General features: G+C 41.6%; 1 protein-coding gene and 1 pseudogene across 1 annotated transcript; one reads left to right on the forward strand and one right to left on the reverse strand.

Annotated features, from left to right (window-relative positions):
• The first annotated feature begins 1,825 nt into the window (after positions 1–1,825).
• Positions 1,826–8,776, forward strand: LOC114080382 (olfactory receptor 2L13-like; annotated as a pseudogene).
• Positions 8,777–12,444: 3,668 nt separating this feature from the next.
• Positions 12,445–13,488, reverse strand: LOC139703610 (olfactory receptor 2W3-like). The gene has a single exon (XM_071607099.1). The coding sequence runs from the start codon at positions 13,486–13,488 to the stop codon at positions 12,544–12,546; it is 945 nt and encodes a 314-aa protein (XP_071463200.1). The 3' UTR covers positions 12,445–12,543.
• Between the last annotated feature and the right edge of the window lie 6,575 nt (positions 13,489–20,063).

Raw genomic sequence — 20,063 nt, forward strand, 5'->3', positions numbered from 1 at the left:
CAAACAGGCCATATCTGTGGTAAAAATGCAGTGTTAAGTTGAGGTGGTGGGAATGCAGGGATCCTTGTTTCCTCAGGTGCAAAGACTCCTTCATAGTCCTGAGGAATGCTCCTGCCCAGCAGTGTTGAGGAAGGACTCCCCCAGTTATTTCATTATATTTGAAGTTGAGATGGGGACCAGAGAGAACTAGGAAAGTAATACTCAATTCAAATATTAAAATCAATTGATAGTTTTCCCCATATTTGTTGGACATTTGTGTTTCTTCTTTTTAAAAGTGTCTGTTTTATTCATTTGCTCATTTATTAATTGAGCTATTTTACTTTTTGCCAAAAAATTTTTGTGAGTTATTTATGTATTCTAGATATTAAGCTTCTTTCAGAAGAGTACCTAGCAAAGATTTTCTCCCATTCTGTAGGCTCTGTCTTCACATTCCTTATTGTTTCCTTTTCTGTGCAGAAAGGTTTTGATTTGATCGCATGTCATTTATGGACTCTGGGCACTATTTTCTGAGCCTTAGTGGTCCTATTGAGAAGTCATTGCCTGTGCCTGTATGCTAGAATGTTGACCCCATGTTTTCTCCTAGAAGCTTCAGTTTTGGGTCTGATTCCTAGGTCTTAGATCCATTTGGGGTTCACTTTCAAGAACTGTGAGGAATACATTTTCATTTTTCTACATATGAATAATAAGTTTTTCTATCACCAATTTTTGAAAAACCTGTCTTATTTCCAATGTATGTTTTTGGCACCTTTGTCAGGGATTGAATGACTATAGGTGTCTGTCTTTGTCTCTGTGTCCTCTATTCTGTATCATTAACAATTAGAAAAATGCAAATCAAAACTACACTGAGATCTTTTACATCATGCCACTCAGAATTACAGTCATCAAGAATATAAATAATAATAAATGATAGAGAAGATGTGGCAGAAAAGGAAAATGTTCATATTTGGGGGATTATAAATTAGTAAAACACAATGGAAATCAGTATGGAGGTTCCTCAAAAGGATAGGCATGGAACTACACCATATGACTCAGCTGTGCCACTCCTTGGTATTTAGCTTGAAAAATTAAAGTCATTATACTACTATGACACATGCATACCCAAGTTTATGGCAGCACAATTCACAATTCTCAAACTATAGAACCAGCCTTGGTTTCCCTCAGTGGGTGAATGGATAAAGAAAATGTGGTACATATACAAATAAAAATAAGCAAATAAAATATACATATACAAATAAAAATATACTTTTATTCATCCTTAGAATAAATAACCTATGTCAATTGAAGGAAAATGGATAGCTCTGGAGACCATTTTGTGAAGTGAAAAAAAAAAAAAAAAAAAACTGAGAAGTTCAAAAGTCATATGTTTTCTCTCATATGTGAAAGGTATAGAAGGAAAAGTAAATGAAAGACAGAGTGATGGGAATCTCATAAAAATCATAGGGAGATCCGTAGAAGAAAGGGATCAAGGGGAGAGAGGCAGAGAAGGCAGGGAGAAGTTCTAGGGAGTGATGTCAGCCATATCCTATGGTTATACTTTGTGCTTATACAAATATTTAACAACAAATGTACAACTGTACATTCTGTACAACTGTAACACACCAATTAAAATGGAGAAAGAGATAAAATCATATAAGCTACTATTACACATTTGTTATCTGAGTCATACATATACTTACATAAAAATTCATTTAACAAAAGCTCTGTAGGATTAACCATTTGTTCTAAACAAATGCTAATATACTAAATTTCCTTTATTCTCCTCTTATTTTGTCATATTTTTTTACTTAGTTTTTTAAATTCATTTTTATTCAAGCAGTGCATTTTTATGGAGAAACAGAACCAAACTTCAAATGATTTCATTTTGTTGGGGTTGTTACCCCAAAACCAAACTGGCCTACTTCTCTTGCTCCTGATCATCTTTGTGTTTGTTCTCGCGTGTTTGGGGAACTCAGGAATGACTGCCCTCATCTTCTTGTACCCACGGCTCCTGACCCCCATGTACTTTCTCCTCAGCCAGCTCTCCCTCAGAGACCTGATGTACATCTCCTCCACGGTCCCCAAGATGGCCATCAACTTCCTGTCTGGACAGAAGAGCATCTCCTTCCTGGGCTCTGGTGTGCAAAGCTTCTTATTCCTGACCATGGCCAGCTCAGAAGATTTAATCCTGGCTTCCATGGCCTATGACCACTTTGTGGCCATCTGTTTTCCCCTCCACCATCCTATACATGTGAGTAAGATGATGTGTGGGAAGATGATTTTATGCCCTTCATCTTCCTTACTTCAGGTCCAGGGCCATCAATCATTTCTTCTGTGAAGTTCCTGCCATGTTGCCCTTGGCCTGTGGGGACACCTGGGTCTATGACACATGGTGTTTGTGAGCACAAGCCTGTTTCTCCTTGTTCCTTTCCTTGGCATCACTGTGTCCTGTGGATGGGTCCTTTTTGCTGTCTCCCATATGCACTCAAAAGACAGAATAAGAAAGGCCTTCACCACGTGTGCCACACATTTAACTCTGGTGGCACTTTACCATACACCTTTTGTTTACACTTATCTCAGTGATACTGCCAGTTATAAGTGATGAGTTCTGCTCCTTCAGATGTTGAACTATAACATTAGAGAAGTGCGCCAAGACAAGAATATAAAGCAGGGTTTACTTAAAAAGGGGGTAACAGACTTCTCCAGGAGGGAGAAGGGGGCTATAGCTGGTATCCTGGTATGGCAAGAAGTAAGGGTGTTTTTCCTTTTTATGTGTCCTAGGCTTCCTTTGTTCTACCCTCTTCCCCCTTTTCCTTCTTGTGTATGTGACTAGGCCCAGGAAATGCTTGGTGGGATGGCCAAAAGGTGGGAAGCCAGTCTGGAGGGGCCATGGAAGAGTGATCTGGGCAAGAAGGACATGTAATTAGTAACTCCCTGTAGGGAGTGACAATTCCTGGGATAGGTTACCTTAGCAATAGGTTGGAACAGGGGCAGGTTCTTGATAAGGTTGGATAAAGGGCTCTGTAGGAATTAACATTTCAATTCCTCCATCCTGTAGAATCTGACTCTTGCCTATATACCAAATTCTGGCTTCATTTTCCCCTCTAATTTTAGAAACTCCTTACTGCTGTGAGGAAAAGGGACAACGATCATCTGGCTGCTTTGAGCTGAGAGGGATGATGTGAAATGCCGCAAGCAGTTTGAAGTTTCCTTTTAGAAGTCAGGTTGAATTGAAGTCTGTTTGGGGAAGAACAGTTTGTAAAGTTATTTCAGGGCAGGTGCTTCTATAAGAGATAAACAAAAAGACATGAGTACTAAAATGAGATTAATACAAAATAAATGTTGCAACATCTGGAACATGTCAATGAATATCATGAAAATAATAGAAGGTCTTTCACCCAGAGGTTTGAGGGTTAGGTTTTCTCCATAACTAGACTGGAGAGGACAAGGCCTTTATTTGGGAATGTAAATCTTTAACATTGTGTGTTATCAGGAATTAAAGCACAACATTTAACTTTTAATGTCACAGAGGTTTACCCTTTAAGATGTAGTTAAGTTACTCAATGTCATTTAATTTTGTAAAGTCTTTCTACTTGTATGACTTCTATGTTTAGTAGAGATCCCTTTATTTCTGTTACTTAGGGCTAGATAATCATACTATCCCTAAGTAACAGAAATAAAGGGATCTATTAAGCTTACCTGTGTAGGTTAGGAATATCTATAGGCCTTAAACTAACTAAAAACTTCTGACTCTGGTAATTTCTCTTGATAGTTATCAGGCATTCTTCCTAAGAATCTCTTGTAATCTTTTGTAGCTTCCAGTTTTACTTATTCTTGGGGGTAACACAAGTGTATATATCTTAAGTTACATTTAACTTTCTTTCTTTCTTTTTTTTAATGCCAAGAAATGGCTGTGTTTTGGTTTAACTGTTTTTGCTAGGTATTTAAAATCATGCTGGTCAAAATTGACTTCCTACCTACTGTTAAGAGTCAGGTGAGTTTCCATGGGAGTCACTAATGTGAATCTTGAGAGCAGCTTCTTATCTCTGTTAGTGCCATTTGTGCTAGAATGGTTCACATTCTTGCTGACCATGTGAGTTCTCTTGGAAGTATCATAGATGTCTACCTTCTCCAATGACCCTCGTCCTCTTCGTAGCAAGTGCACCAATTGGCTTTTTGTTCTTCAGTGGTCACATTAATCTCCCTGATCAGGAGGTTGTGTGGCCCAGAGTTTCAAAGCTCTTCAGAGAAGTTCCCTTGTTCCCTGGATTCAGACTGATTTAGAGTACAAGAGCCAAATATTGGATTTCTTGGCCCTTTTAATTTAACTCTAATTTTTAAGTCCTCATCTTAAAGATCCAGCAAGTCAGTTTCACCCATCTTAAAGTAAGAGTACTGGGCTTTAACTTCAATGTCTATAATCTTACAGTCATTGACCCCTTTTATTAATTGGGGTCTGTATTTTCCTATGTGTCCTGAAGGTGTGGTTTATTATCTTAAATTAATCCAGGTTGTGTGTTCTTGAAGCAATACCTCTGCAAAATATTAAAAGGCAACAGTTACATCATTTATAAAGAGAATGCAAAATGAAATTAACAAATGTAAAAACATATTTAGATCATATAATAGCTATCTTGAATTTTTGCTGAGTTATACATTATATCCTTTTTAGGTCAATTTGAGGTGGCTAAGGGAACAAAAGCATCAGGCAAACTGTGTGTGTGAAAGAACAAGCAATCAGGTGCCAATACACACGCAGTGATCATGCCTCATATAACCATCTGTCAATCAGCGGGGTCTCCTGATCAATCCTGGAAGGACACAGATTTCATCAAGATTCCTTAACCAACCCCAGGAGGACAAGGGACTTGAACAACCTCCCTTTCCTGTCCCAATTCCTCCCTTCCTGCCCTACACTCAATAAAATTCCAATCTGGCTGAGCCTGGGCATGAGTCCCCCAGACCTGCTCTGTTGGACTGGAGGGTCTTGCCCAGGAGTGAATATCAATAAAACCTTGTTCAGCTGCCTTTAATCTGCTTCATTTTGATCACCAGTGCCTGACCTTACAATCCCCTGTTTGAGACCACAGTAATTCTTACAACAAAAATCAATCCTTTTAACACAATTTCAATTAACTGAAGTGTGGCCGACTTTGGAGTCATTCTGCTGTGTAATAAGGTGGGTGGGCAGAGCCTTATCTCAGGTAAGGTGGGCTCTTCATAAATCTTAAGTGTTGTAGTTTTGAAGCTGATTTTTGCTTCTTAAATATCATTTTATAAAGTTTACATATATTGTTTTTTGAGTCTACATGAATTTTAGCTAGAAAAATATATTACATTTAAAAGGTAAATTAAAGAAAAGCTGAGAGCTTTTAACCTTTTTTGTAGAGAAGTAGCAAAATGCTTTTATGTTTAACAATATTAACCTTTAAATTGATTAGGCTCTAATTTGCTTCAAAATATATTGAAATTTTACACCAGTGTAAGAGTTAACATAAAACTTTATGCATCTTATTGATAACAAGTCCAGTTATAGATCAGTAAGCCATATAAATAAATCCCCAATAAAATTTGTAATCCTTATAAGTCTAAAATTACCATACAACTTTAATTTGGAGAACACCAGCTTGATTATATATATATATATATATATATATATATATATATATATATATATATATATATATATATTCAATTCTTCTACATTAAACACTTGTATATCTGGAAGATATGAACACAGTTAATATACAAAGAGGAGTAATAGCACTACAATTACATTGATGTTTTTATATTAACCAAGTTAACTTTTTTAAAAAAATCTAGACTTTGTAAAAGTGCAATATTCCAAAATAACAATTGTTTAACCAGAGTTGTATGAATCTTAATTTCTTTAAAAGTATATGTTCTAAAAAATAAAACTTAACAGACACCATGCTAGTAAATTAATGTTTTAAGAAATTTCTTGTGAGGAGAACCAATTTGGCTTTTATAAAGGATTCCACCACTAATCTGCCTGGGAAATAGCCATGCACGTAATGACCTGGCTCAACACTGTGAAAGCAAGGTTTTAAAATGATTGCTCAGTTTTCTACAAACACATAGCAATATTATCATTTCCTGGACTGTGCAAGTCTCTGTTCCATTGTATATTTCAGAACTAGGGCATCTTGGACTGGGAGTTCATCTCCATCTGATGGCCTGGCTCACACAGGAACTCATTTCATGTTTGTTGACTGACTAATCAAATAAGTGAATCCATCTCCTACCTGTCCACACCCAATTCCACATTGATGGGTGGAGCCCTTTAAAGCATCAAAGACTTTGCAGGATCTTTAAATAAAAACTAAAATCCCTTCCAAGGAAAGGAAAAAAAAAAAGAAAAGAAATTTCTTGTCACTTTAACATATAGATTAATCTTTAGTTTGTATCAATATATCAACATTTGACCTTAGGGAAAAAACTTAAATAGGTTTGAATGATTGTTCCATATATGTAAATAACCAACTCAGTATCATACAAACTTGTTGAAATTTGCTCTTTATTTACAAGATGTTCTTTATCACTTACTTAGACTCTTTTTGTTTATTTCATCAAATGATGACTTTCTTACCCCCAAACACCTACTTTTCCTTCTATTGAATATAGTTTTCATATCTAGAACCTTTTAATTTCTCTTTCCCATCTGTTAACCTCCTTTTCTGTTCACAATTTGAAAAATTCCTTGTAAATTTCTGAATTTAGACTCCATTTTAATGAGAAGAAATACTTTATGTTATTTACAGTACTCTAATTAAAAACACAGTTGAAATTTTAGGGTCCCTTTTGTATACAGAATCACAACTGTTTACCATGTTATGAAAATATACGCAATTCCCTTAAATAGAATTATATCTGTTGGGACTTTAAACTGTTAGTAATCTTGTTTTCAGTGATGACAAAGCAATTTTAAACTCTTTTTTTATTGTTCAATTTGTAAAAACACCAATAATGCTACTCAGGGGAATTTAAGGAGTTAAGAGTACTTGATGTTATAATTCAACAGTTGACATTTTAACCTTGTAAATTAATCAGATGTCTAACAAACACATTTATGAGAAATCCTAACTCAAAATTAACTTACTTATTTTTACCAAAATATCAGACAAGTGTATTGCTCAGTATTAGCCATCTCTCCCTTGTTGAAGAAAAGTCCCAGAAACAATGGATATTTAACTTTTATAAATATCAACATTTTATTAGTTCCTTGAACAACTAGAGAGACTTGTGGGTTAAGTAATTTCAAAGATATCTTTACTTTTATTTGTTTACCCAATCTAAACTGAACCTTCTTAAATCATGTGAATTAAGGTATTTGGATCCTTTTTTTTTAAATTTATGAGCACTCCTTATCTATCTATTCTTAATGTATGGATGCACACACATGTGGACAGACAACACAAAACACAGTATGCACACACACAAAAGTGAAAGCCTTGTAGCTTTCCCCAGGTGAATCTCCCTTGTGATGTTATAGATGTTTAAATAAATAAATACATAAATTTTTAAAAACCTCTTTGGTTGAATAAAAAATAGGACTGATCACAAAAACTCTATTTTAGGTTTGTAGAATCAAAATTATGAGCTAAAAAATACAGAATCTAAGAAAAATTAAGACTCCTACCAAAAAAAAAGACACGGCTGGTAACTATTTTAGTAAATTATACAATTAACCTTTTGGTTTAGTCTAGTAAAAGTTCAGGTAAAAGACACTTTTTCCTTTTTCCCCCCTTGGGCCTCAGATTAGGCTCCTACTAAACCTGCAGTCTTCTTCCATTTACATTTCAATGTAAGTCCTGGCTAAGACCTGGAAAGAGCTCAGGAAAACCACTGTTCTGAGCAGAAACCTCATGTCCAAGGCATTTTAACCATTTTTGCTAGTTGGTAACCCACAGGTCTGGATGTCAAAAATTATGATACCTTATTTTCCATTATTTTCGAGACCAAAGCTACTATGTTAAGCTGCTTACTGAGATAAGCTACTGTCTGTTGAGTGGGTCCATTCTCTTGTGTGACATTCCTAGGGCTATTCCTCCTCTCTCAGTGACAAACAGGTTAAATTTTGCTTTATAGGTAAGTTGAGCACAGGGTCTTGAAGTAAGTCCCCTTTTCAATGTCTGGAAACTTTTACAATGTTTTGGTTCCCATGTCAGGGCAATTGTTACTTGGTGTAGAATTCTTTTAATGAGGCTGTAAAAAGGCTTAGCCATTTCCCCATTCCCAGAAATCTAAAGCCTGTAGTATCCAGTATCCCTAGGTAGCCTCTGAGTTGCCTTGTGGTCTGGGGTAGAGGGTATTTTCCTGTGGGGTTACTCTTTCCTGTCCTAGCTTGCAGGTTCCTTGAGATAGCTATAATTCTAAAGTGGGAAACAGGTGGGTTGGTGGGGCCAGGGAGGAGTGATTCAGTCAGGAAAGGGGTGTAATTAACAACTCCCTGTATGGAGTGACAATCCCTTGGACAGGTTACCTTAGCAATAGGTTGGAGCAGAGGCAGGTTATTGATAAGAGGAGGAGGAAGGGCTCTGAAGGAATTAAGATTTCAATTTCTCCATTCTCTGGATCTGATCCTTGCTTATCTGCCTATCTAATTCTGGCTTCTTCAGGCCCAGGAGTCTTGGCTTATCAGCAGAGCATGAGAATCTAGCTGTCTTCTACACCATTATCACTCCCAATGTGCAATCACATCACCTACAGCCTGAGGGACAAGGAGGTCCTGGGGGCCACAGGAAGAGTATGTGAAGTGTTCAACCCCAGGAAGAAGTGAGCATGACTGTCCCTGTGTTGAACCCTGATGCAAAGAAAAGACCACCGACTCCAATTTTAAATCAATTAAAGCAAACTTGTATTTGTGTACACAAAGAGAGCTGATCAGTGGCTGTCTCTCTTAACGTGGGCTAGAGAGCAGCCCCCAGCTCTTCAGGAAACAGGTTTTATAGCACAAAAAATTGCAAAGGGGAGGTATCTTGAGAACTTATAGTTAACAAGATTTTGACAAGCATAATACAAAAGCAGATAGCAGGTTAGTGATCTGCACGGCATGATATTTCAAAGTGGGGAATAAACTCAGATCCCAACATCAGAATTTATGAGGTGCTGCTGAGGTTTCAGAAGGGTTGTTATCTGGTCAAGGGGAGCCAGGATTTATCAATTGCCACTAAGGTTTCAGAGAGGGTTGTTATATGGGCAGGGAAAGCCAGGCATGGGAGAGTTCAAGTCATGGGCAGGAATTCCAAACAAGTTTAGAAATTGCAATAATTTATAGTAAAACAGAAATTAAATTTTCATGACTTTGTGACAAGACAGCCCCCAATCTTAAGGTGGAATTAGGCTGGGTTCATCACCTGCTTCTCTCTGTTGTGTTGCTCCATGCTGACTAGCACACTCTGGAGCAGAGATGACCAAGAGAATTATGATGTGATTTCACATATGTAATTAATTTCTAGTAAGATGTTTATTAGTAAAATTAATTTAATATAGTGATCATTATAAACAAATATAAAAATAATTAATGAGTTTAATGGAATACATTAAAATCCATGTTAATATGAATGATATAGATATTAACCATAACTTATGTCATTATAAGTTATCATATATATGATATGTGCTTATATATTAGTTAATGTTCTAATATTCATACTGATGTTGATATGTTACCGCATCTACATGCTTCACATAAAATTATTATTGTTGTAGACTTTGTTTTGCTTCTATTTTGTCAATTCTGTGTGTAATTCATACTAGCCCCCAAGTCCCAGCAACATGGACTATAAACTCTTCTAGTGACCCACAAACACAGGAGGCCACTGTCCAAATAATCACAGGGTTTCTGGGAGACTCAAAGTCTTCTCCTTCAGGGAGGGAGAGGGTGGGGCCTGGTGAGTCACACCTTCCACAGCCCATAGTCACAACCCTGAGAAAAACCAGCTTTTCAAGTTCAGACCCTTTCCTGCCTGGTGGACTGGACCCTCACTTATCACAGAAGCTACCACAACCCAGTCACCCTGGCAACCAAACACCAAGACCACCAAAAGAAAGCTTGATGAAGACGTCAAAGGGTGATAAACAAAATGAGGGGGCAGAAAATTGAGGCATATTCAGGGACATACTGTCCTCAGTGAGCACCTCTTCATCTCTTGGAGAAAGAGTAAAAGTGTATTTGGCTGCTCAATTGGAACTTAGTCTTGTTTCTGCTTCCAAAATTCCAAGAAGGAAAAACAATCCAGTCTATAAGGTCAAAAATTGGTGATGTTTGTTCTTTCAGGAATATACTTTGGAAGCAGAAAGTTTGGACATTCCCAGATGCCTGGGAACAAGGAGCATGGAGTCCACTCAGAGCACCAGTGAGCTCCTTCCAAAAAGAGGAGAGTTCCCCAGGGGTCCAGGGAGCTCTTCCCAGTTCCCAGTAACCCCTCCCAGGGCTGGCTCAGCTCCAGCAGGATTCCTGGGTTTCATTCTGGGGAGGGTCTCACAGGGAGCCCCAGTTGCCCATTCACCCTCAGCCTGGCCACACCCTTAATCCTTTGCATATTCACACCTGGGTTCCCCTGAAGCCTTGCAATCCCATTCAGGGAGCTCTGGTTTGCTTCCACTACTCCCACCCTGGGGCTGGTGACTTGTGGGGTGGAAAGGAGGAAATGAGAGGTGGGGTGGGGAGTGCACAGGCCAAGGAGGTCTGGGAGGCACAGGGCTGAGAAGGGCTATGGTGGCAGAGGAGCCTGTGTCACCTTCTCCCACCTCCTTTCCCAGGTCTGTGATGTTGTCCTGGCTCTTCCCTAAAGGTATCTGCCCTCAGGGCAAAGGTGACCTGCCCCTAGGTCCTCAAAATGCAACCTGAGTCCCAGGAGTGAGTGTCAACTGGGGGATGAGGGAAGTGCAGACCCTCAGCCCTCCCAGGACCCCCTGAATCAGAGTGTGCCTCCCAGCTCAGGGGATGTGGGTGCACAGCAAGTGGAGGAGCCCTGGGGAGAGTCTCTACCTGTCAAAGGCTGAAGGACCTTTTTACTTTGAAAATTTGCTGTGCAGTAGGAACCTCAGAAATTGGAGTCAGAGAGGCCCTGAGTAAATCCTGGTTCTCTTCTCCTGAACAAATCTCCTGATGCAACCTCCACATCTCAAACACCAAGTGGGTACACTGGAAAGGATGCCAGTCACACTGGCCTCTCACAAGCACAGAGGTGAGATGAACTGAGCACCAGGTGGGAACCTGGCAAACACCAAGTGCTTCTCACAAGCAAAATTAAAACACAACTACAAAATCATCATGGTTCAAGATGTAAATGAGCCAAAATTCAATGTCATTGTGAAAATCTTCATGAATCCAGAGTGTTAATCCAGAAATGAATCAAGAAAATTACCAAGGACAATGAATCAGGGACAATGACCAAATTTGGGGATGAAGATATTACAGGTATAGGGCCTTCAGAGAAACTGAGGCACAGGAAAGACTCCCTTCAAACCCTGACTCTGTGATCATGTCAGAAAGGTTTCAGACATGTCAGTCAGAGTAACAGGCATGAGTTCACTGAAGGGTTAGGAAAACAAGGAAGGGGAAACTCTCAAGTGAGAGACTTTGTCCACTCAGAGGAGAGAGACAGTGTACCATTCCTGCACTCCAGTTTTATTGGGGTCCCAGAGAAGTTTCCAGAAAGTCCAGCCCAGGTCTGCCTCTTGACTTTAGATTGAAAACAGGGTGACCTCAGACTTTCATGTTCCCACTGTCATGGCAACCCTATGTTACCTTGGCCCATGCTGACCAGGTCTAATTGCAGTCTTCACTACACATTCTTACAGATTTATGGTTAGGAGACATTTTCCTTATCTTTCAGAATCTGGTATGGAAAAAGGGTCACAAAAGTCACTCCCTTCAAAGTGTCTTGGGTTCCTCTCATTAATGCTAATTCCTACCTGCATTTCCATGCAGATAAGAGGTAGTTTGCTGAGGAATCCACACTTTCTGTCCACTTAGGCCTGGCAGGGCTGCAGGGAAATTGCTTTTTGGTAAAGAATGCTTGTGCAGTGAGCACAGTGGGCCTATTTTATACTTATTCTCTTAAACTTGTGTTCCAACCATACTCATCTATCTGTTCCCTAATAAAGGACAGAAAAAGACAACATGATCCCATGTAAGCCTGTGGTGCAATATGGGAGAGAAAATACCAAACCACACTGAACTCAGCCTTTGATGCCATCCAGGAAGAGACAGTGGTTCACACCAAGAGCCCAGAGAGAGCTGGGGGATTCTAGATAAAATGCTGATAGCACTATGTGAACTAACAACAAGCTACAGAAGCAGAACTCAGAGAGGGGCTTCTTCCAGTGAGGCCCTGGTTCGAGCTGGTGGGTGATGTCTGCACACCTGGGTGTGGGTGACAGGCCCTGTGTTGTTCTCTCATAAACAGGTTTCAGAAGGCCAGCCCTGCTAGGATGCTGAGACCTCCAGGCTGAGACCAGTTCTGCTCCACAGCTCAGAGGCCAGCAGTGGCCCCACTGCAGCTGACCCTGAGGCTGGATGCTGGGCAGTCCAGGGCCTCACTCCTTGCCCCCCTTTCTGTTCCCCAGCAGCAGCCTTCTCAGTGCCCCCTTCACCTCCTTGTTTCTGAGGGTGTAGATCAGGGGGTTCAGGAGGGGGGTGACCATGTTGTAGAAGAGGGTGAGGAACTTGCCCTGGTCCTGGGAGGACCTGCTTCCTGGCTGCATGTACATGTAGATGATGTTCCCATAGAACAGGGAGACCACAGTGAGGTGGGAGCCACAGGTGTTGAAGATTCTGTGTCTTCCTGAGGACGACTGGATTCTGAACACCGCCCTGACGATGTGGCCATAGGACACCAAGATGAAGACCAGGAGAGACAGCACGATGCCCACGGCCAGGACAAAGACAGTGCCTTCTATGGCCACTGTGTTGACGCAGGCCATGCGGATCAGGGCTGGCATCTCACACAGGAAGTGGTCCACCTTGTTGTGCCCACAGCGGGGTAATCGTAGGGTCACTGGAGACATAACCAAGGAGTTGGCCATTCCACAGCTCCAGGCCACTGACACCAAGCCCAAGCAGAGTTGTGGATGCATAATAGTCATGTAGTGCAGGGGCTTGCAGACGGCCACGAACCTGTCATAGGCCATGACGGCCAGCAGCAGACACTCCACTCCACCCAGGCCCAGGAACAGGAAGAGCTGGACCACGCAGCCCACATAGCTGATGGTCTTGTCACGGCCACTCAGGTTGTGGAGCAGCTGGGGGATGGAGCTGGTGGTGAAGCTGAGGTCCAGGAAGGACAGGTGGGTGAGGAAGAAGTACATGGGCATGTGGAGCCGGGAGTCCAGCCGAGACACCAGGATGATGGTGCTGTTGCCCACCAGGGTCAGCAGGTAGGCTACCAGGATGACCACAAAGAGGACCCTCTCCAGGTGGGGGCGGTCAGAGAAACCCAGGAGGATGAAGTGGCTCTGGGTGCTACCATTGGTCCCATCCATCTCTACTTCACCTGAGGAGAGGTGTCAACACCAGTAGTGGCACCTGCTGATGCTGGAATATGGACTCCTAGCCAGGCTTAAAGGAGCACAGAGCAGGTTTTTTTTACTCACCTAAGCCCTAAACACTGGTGTGGAGGCTCTGCTATGATTATTATCTCCAAATTATAGAAAAGGAAACTGAGGCACCGGTGTGATAAGTAAATGCCACATGTGGAGAGGCAGAGCTGGTCTGCCCCAGGGAACGTGCCTGACATCATCTGTATCCACCCCTGTGCTCTGTCATTCCAGAGAGGAAAGGCACACACCTGCCGAGCTCCAACCTCTGCTTCTTCCAGAGTCACAAGTTTCTGAGCTCAGAGGCACAAAAGAACACTCCAAAGAACCCCCTGTCAAGATTTAGGAAATAGCAAAGGCAGCTCATCCTTGAACATCACGGGTTTGAACTACATGGGTAAACTTCTACAAAAATCTTTTTTTTTTTTTTTTTTTTTTTTTTTTTTTTTTTTTTAGTAAATGCATTGGAAACATGTTTGGAGATTTGCAAGCATTTGATAAAACTTGAAGAAAAAGCATGTGACTATAAATACCCCCAAAATTTAAGAAACATTTAGAATGTCATAAATGCATGAAATACATGCTGGTAATGCTACATTTTTATCATTTACTAACATAAATTATACATAAATATTATATAAAATTAAAATGTATCAATATTTTCACAAACAGAGACCATACAACCTGCCACTTGCAAAGGAGAGAAATGGAAACCAAAGCAAACTGTATCAGGCATCATCACTGCAGGAGAGGAACTCAGGGAGCCTGACTCTGGGTAATGATCTCAGCCACCCCTGGTGTGGGGAAAAAAATGTGTCCTTCTCCTCCCTTAATAAATGGGGACAGAATTCAAAGCCCTGGAACATGTGTGGTGGTTACCTGGTTAGGTTTCTGACTCCCACCAGGAAAAACAGACCCCTAGGAGCACCAGCAGTCCTGACTCCTGTGACCCTCTCCCCACCGGGCAGTGGAACTCACCTATAGACCCCCAGAGAAAGGGCACCCTGCACATGGAACCTTACCTGGAGGAGGTAATGATGTGCTGAGAGGAGCTTCCTGGGTCCTCAATTCTAGGGAGCCCCTCACCCTCTTCACCCAGTGCACATATTGCTTCCTTTTTAGGTGAAATTCTAAACCATAGCTCCCATGAAAGGAAACCAAAACTGACACAGATTCTATGGTTCCACATTCACCATCATCCTAGGTCAGACACAGTACCTCCAACCCGGAAGTGAACAGTAGTCACCGTTCTGATCCATTAGGTCATGGCTCAGACTCTCAGTCTGAGTGGAACAAATTAAAATGACACCCACTTAAAGCCTGTGACCAGCACCGCAGAGCTTGGACAGGGAGTAAGACACAATTTTAATACTTCAGCAGGCCATGGTAGAGTTGGACAAGCTGAGCACTGAAGACCTCACAAACTGACAGCCAATAAGTGATTGGCATTGTAGTGAAGGGTCTAAAGAGAGCCGCGGCTGATGCTCCTACTATCACACACATTGTGTATGCTGACCTCCCAAGCTCCGAATTCTGCTTTTCCTAGAAATCCCTTTCCTATTGATTTAGGCCCTTAGGTAATTGGTTGCAGCCAGGGTGCTGGTACAGTGGACAGAGCCAGCACTCACTGTGGTGTCTTCTGCCTCCCTGATGTCACCAGTCGGTTGAAAGTAGCTGGGACAATGGTACAGTGCACAATTCCTAGACCTGCCAGGGAGCAGAAAAACACACAAAATAATTTATTTTAGCAAAACTGGGTAAAAATCCCATGGTGTTGGCTATTTTGAGAATGTTGACCTATACTACAACATTGCCTTTTTCCAAGAGCATTGCTGAATGTATTGAAACATAAAGTGCACTTGTGAATTTTGAGGTCAAATTCAGAGGAAAAAGGCATGCTTGACACACAGATGAGAATGCAGTGGCCCTCAGGGCATGCCACCTCAGGTGGAGGCCACACTGTCTAACAAGCCCTGATCTGTCACACTGTGGAGCCTGTGCCCACTGAGCAAAATTAACTCTATGTGGCACCAGATAAATATAAGATTCTTGCCTTGATGTCCTTTCTGCAGATGTCACTAGATACCTGGGTAATGAGCACAGCTCATTAGAGTCAGAATCCAGGCAAAGAGGTAAGCACACAGGCAAAAAGATGTACACTAGGTAAGCACTCACATCACACACCTACCTGGAAAGAACAGATGAGGTGTGCTCACATCCTCTTCTCAGCTTGACATTGGGTTCACTTGGCTGGGCAGACACTGCCTAGCAGCTCAGTGGCTTATTGAGAGCATATACCTCCCTGCCTGCACCAAGCCACAACTTTGGACAAGAAGATGAGGTCTGGAAAGATCTCTTCTTCCAGACAAGTGGCATACCGGTTGTCTTTCACTTTATAAAATGCTCAATTTAAAAATCACAGCAATAGATTTATATAAGTGCTTTCAAAAACTCTTCCAAAATTTTTTTGTAGAAATGGAATATTTAAGATATTGGAGATTGGTTTGCAGAAATGCACAAGGATTCCCTGCCACCTCACATGGAGGTGGTGGTTAGAAAGTCCCAGAACTTCTTTGAAAAGCTTTTAATTAAAATTATACAATTTGTCAATCATGCATGTTACAAAGATATGAAAGGAGAAACACATCTCTAAGCCATCAAGCTATTTCTTAGGAACACCTGAAACAGACAACCTAAAAAATCTCTGAGTTGAACACTTTTTAGTAGTATTTTTCACACTGTGACTTTATAAGATCATTGCTTTTGGGCTCCAGACAGTAACCTCTTAATCACTTAGCCTTAAAACAATCCGTGCAAAATAGAATTCAAACAAAAGAGTGTGATTTTTCTGGGCCATTTAAAGACTCTGGTGCCTCACTTTCAATGGGATGGCTTCCTGGTGAAGGCTGAGCCTCACTGGGCTCCTTCTCCTGCACTCCTGGGAAAACATGGTCTCTCTAGTCCACAATGAAACACCCAGTACACACAAAAAGTGACACTTCACTAGCAACCACTGTCTGCACTTCAAAAAATATGGTCAAATTCAGTTTCATTCAAAATGAATGAGTAAAATATACTTGTTCCAAGGAAAAGTAGAATTTTTTAACTGACAACTTAAAAAAAATTCTTATGCTATTGCACACTTAAGATTTGCACATAGATTGACTCAATGTTTAACTGATGGCGTATAATCTTTGCAAACCACACAATTATGATGTAGCAAGGATGTACATAACACAGGGTATGGTCTGTGTCACATACTACAACATTTATACCCCAAAGAATCTTTAAAAAGATTGCAGTGACCATTCAAAGTTGGAGACTCTGAGGTCTAAAGGGCACAGGTGCAAGGCAAGGTGGTTGCCACTGACTCTCTCTGTCCAAGTTCACGGGGCAGCCCTAGGACCCTTCACTGTGCTCAAACAACCTTGCTGGGTGCAGAAGGTTTATCCCATCCAGGAACTATAATGTGAGGTTAAATGTCCACAGTCAGGCTCCGACCTCATTCCATGAGAGGATGGAAGACACGTTCTGCTCAAGAGTGACAACCAGAATGTGCAGGGATCCCAGGGGCAGGCTGAGGTGGGCTGCAGTGAGAGGTGTTTATGCTCCTCTGCAGATCAGGCCTGCATGCTCCCCAGGTGACTGTGTGCCTCTCATGTCACTTCCCCTACACTAGCAGAGGTTCTGTAGCTTCAAATGTCACCTCTCAGTGTTCTGTACAGCATTTTTAATAGTGTCAGCAGAAAGAAAACTGTTCTCAGACAGTACCCAGTGTAAGTTTCATAGGTAAATCACCAATGGGGACATTTTTGATAAGGTTAAAGGACAAACCAACATTTTGAGAAGCTGAGGCATATTTGGGGTGTGGTATTGTCCTTAAGAAAAGGGGAAAAAAAGATATGGCTTGGGAGGCTTGGAGATGCCAGGTGCCCTGGTTTGAGCTCTGGGTCCCCATCTGCTTCTGGCTTTCTATGCCACACATTTTGTGCTGTGTTGAGCATTTTCTTCTTCTGCTTCCCCACTGACACTGTGTGGGAAAAAGATTTCAAGGTAACAACATACAAACAGAAGCACCCTAATTAGGAGGGTTATGAGAACATTACCTTGAAGCACTGCTTGTGATAGGAGAGCTGCTCTCCACCTGTGGATCTTGGAGGGAGCTGGGTGTGAGTGCCAGAGCTGAACAATGCCCCCCCCCAGGGTGGGAGTCCTCTGTCCCTGCTGCCCTCACTACACATTTCTTCCTTCCTTTCCCCTGTGTCTGGTGACAGCACCTACCCCTCAGCTGGTAGGCACAGAGGCAGATGACTCACAGTCTAGCAGGAAAGGAGCCCCAAGGCGTGTACAGGGCTGGAGGCTGCCCTCTGCATTCCTCCCAGGTGGCCTCAAGCCCTTTGCACTTATCCCTTATCCCAGCTTGACCCAGTTCCTCTAAAGATTCAAAACCCATCTTCAGACATAGCCACTCCCCGCCCAGCATTCCCACCTGGTCAGTGTCATGGCGAGACTCCTCCCAGTTGAAAGATGGCCCTGGCCGTGGCTCTTTGTCCCTCACCTGGCACCCACCCATTTCCCTCCCTGGGCAGCCTCTGGGCCCACACATAGGGGCACAAGCCCTCATAGAGGCCTGGAAGAGAGCCCAAGACTGTCTTCCATATATCTTTCAAATTCTGTTACTTTTGATCAAGTTTAATAAAGAATTTACACCAAGTTAGGAGAATGGATTCTGATTATCAGGGTCACAGAGCTTCCTGTCAGGCCTCCTGAGACGTCACAGGCACCTCTGTTCCTTAATCAAGGATAATTTAAGGAGTAGTATCGCTTCAAAGTGAAATTCAAAAGCAAACAACACAGCCTGAGCATGATGTGAGACCAAGTGGGATTTCAACCCCGGTGTTCCAGAGTCTGGTCACCCTCACCCTTGGCCTTGCAAGTCAGTTCTCTCTCATTCTCGCTTTCACTCATTCACAACACCCACTGATGTTGAGTAAGCTCCAGGGACCAAGCGAAGCCCCTAAATATGGAGAAGTGCTTGCTGTTCCTCCCTCCAAAGACCACAGAGGACGGACAGGCACAGGCCATAGCCCCATTCCACAGAGTGAATTTGCAGTACTGTGGGGTAGATGGTGTCCATGCTGAAGGACCCCCACCTGCCAAGGCCGGCAGATGGAAAAAGAGAGTGAGGATGAGGATGAGGGGTCAGGGGAGCAGTGTGGAAGGGGACAAAGCTGAGCAGAGACTCCTTGAATTACTGGAATTTGGACTGTACTTTGGAATGACTGGGTAGGACTTGAGGATATCCTGGGTGAAATCCACTTTTGGCCAACATCAACCTTATACTTACATAGTCCACCCGTCTTTAGCAAAAAACTGAGTTTCTATAAAGGGATAAAATCAAAGTTACCAGAGTTGTGCTGTAAATTTTTCTGTAGCTCTAATCCCCTAGCTTCTAGTCTATCTCTCCTTGATAAGACAGTAAAAATGGCACTAACACTTTTCTTCTCTCTATAAACTTGCGCACATACATAAATTAGGTCATGTTCAGCACCAAATATTATGTTCTCCTCAGGTTTTTTGCCTCCAGAAAAAGAGAAAGAATTTGTAAGGACAGTTATTGAAACTGTCAGATTCTCCAATAGCTTTGAACTGGGGATTTAAACAATTCTCTTATTGGATTTCTCCCCACATTTTATTTAGTGCAAACAGAGAACTTACATAATCCACAAATATTAGATGATCATGTAAAATGTTGCCGCAAAAGTTTCATTTTAATATTTTTTTACTGTATAATAGATATACAGAATAGTGAGGGGCAGGCTGAAATTTTCATACATGTACAGAATATAATTTGCTACATTTCAGTCCCAGTACATCTTCTTTTCCTCCCCTCCTGCTTGTCCTCTTCCCCTTCCTCTAGTCTACTGGTCTTCCTTTCATTTATTGATTGGTTGACTGGTTGATTGTGCTTTATACATACATAAAGGCATTATTCATGGAGATGTGTTCGTACATCCACCTCCCACAATTTGGTCAGTTTTATTTCCTAGTTCCTCCCTTTCCCATTCCACTTCCCTAACCTTCATCCCCTTTGTCTCCCACTGATTTCCCCTCTCTTTTCAGGGAGTCATCTCTCTATTTTTTTTACTTCACTCTGACTTCAGCATATGAGAGAAAACACCCACCCTCAAGTATCAGAGTCTGCCTTATTTCAGTTTTCATGGTAGTTTCAGGTATATGCATTTACCAAGTAAAATAATTTCATTCTTCTTTATGCTGAACAAAGCCACATTTTCTCTATGCAGTTGTTTGTTCATGGGCCCCTGTATAGGGTTCCCAAACTAGACTTTTGTGAATTGTGCTGCCTTGCACATTGATAGGCATGTATCACTGCATGGTCATTTTAGTTCTTTTGCATAAATACCGAGAAGTGGGACAACTGGGTAATACGATGGTTTCATTCCTATACTTTTGAGGAATCTCCATGCTTTTTCCAAAAGTGGTTGTACTAATTTACAGTC

The sequence above is a fragment of the Marmota flaviventris genome (assembly GCF_047511675.1).
Source record: "Marmota flaviventris isolate mMarFla1 chromosome 5 unlocalized genomic scaffold, mMarFla1.hap1 SUPER_5_unloc_1, whole genome shotgun sequence".
Lineage (NCBI taxonomy): Eukaryota > Metazoa > Chordata > Mammalia > Rodentia > Sciuridae > Marmota > Marmota flaviventris.

Excerpts from the sequence above, each read along its gene's own strand:
- LOC139703610 (XM_071607099.1), bottom strand. The coding sequence starts at position 13,488 with ATGGATGGGACCAATGGTAGCACCCAGAGCCACTTCATCCTCCTGGGT.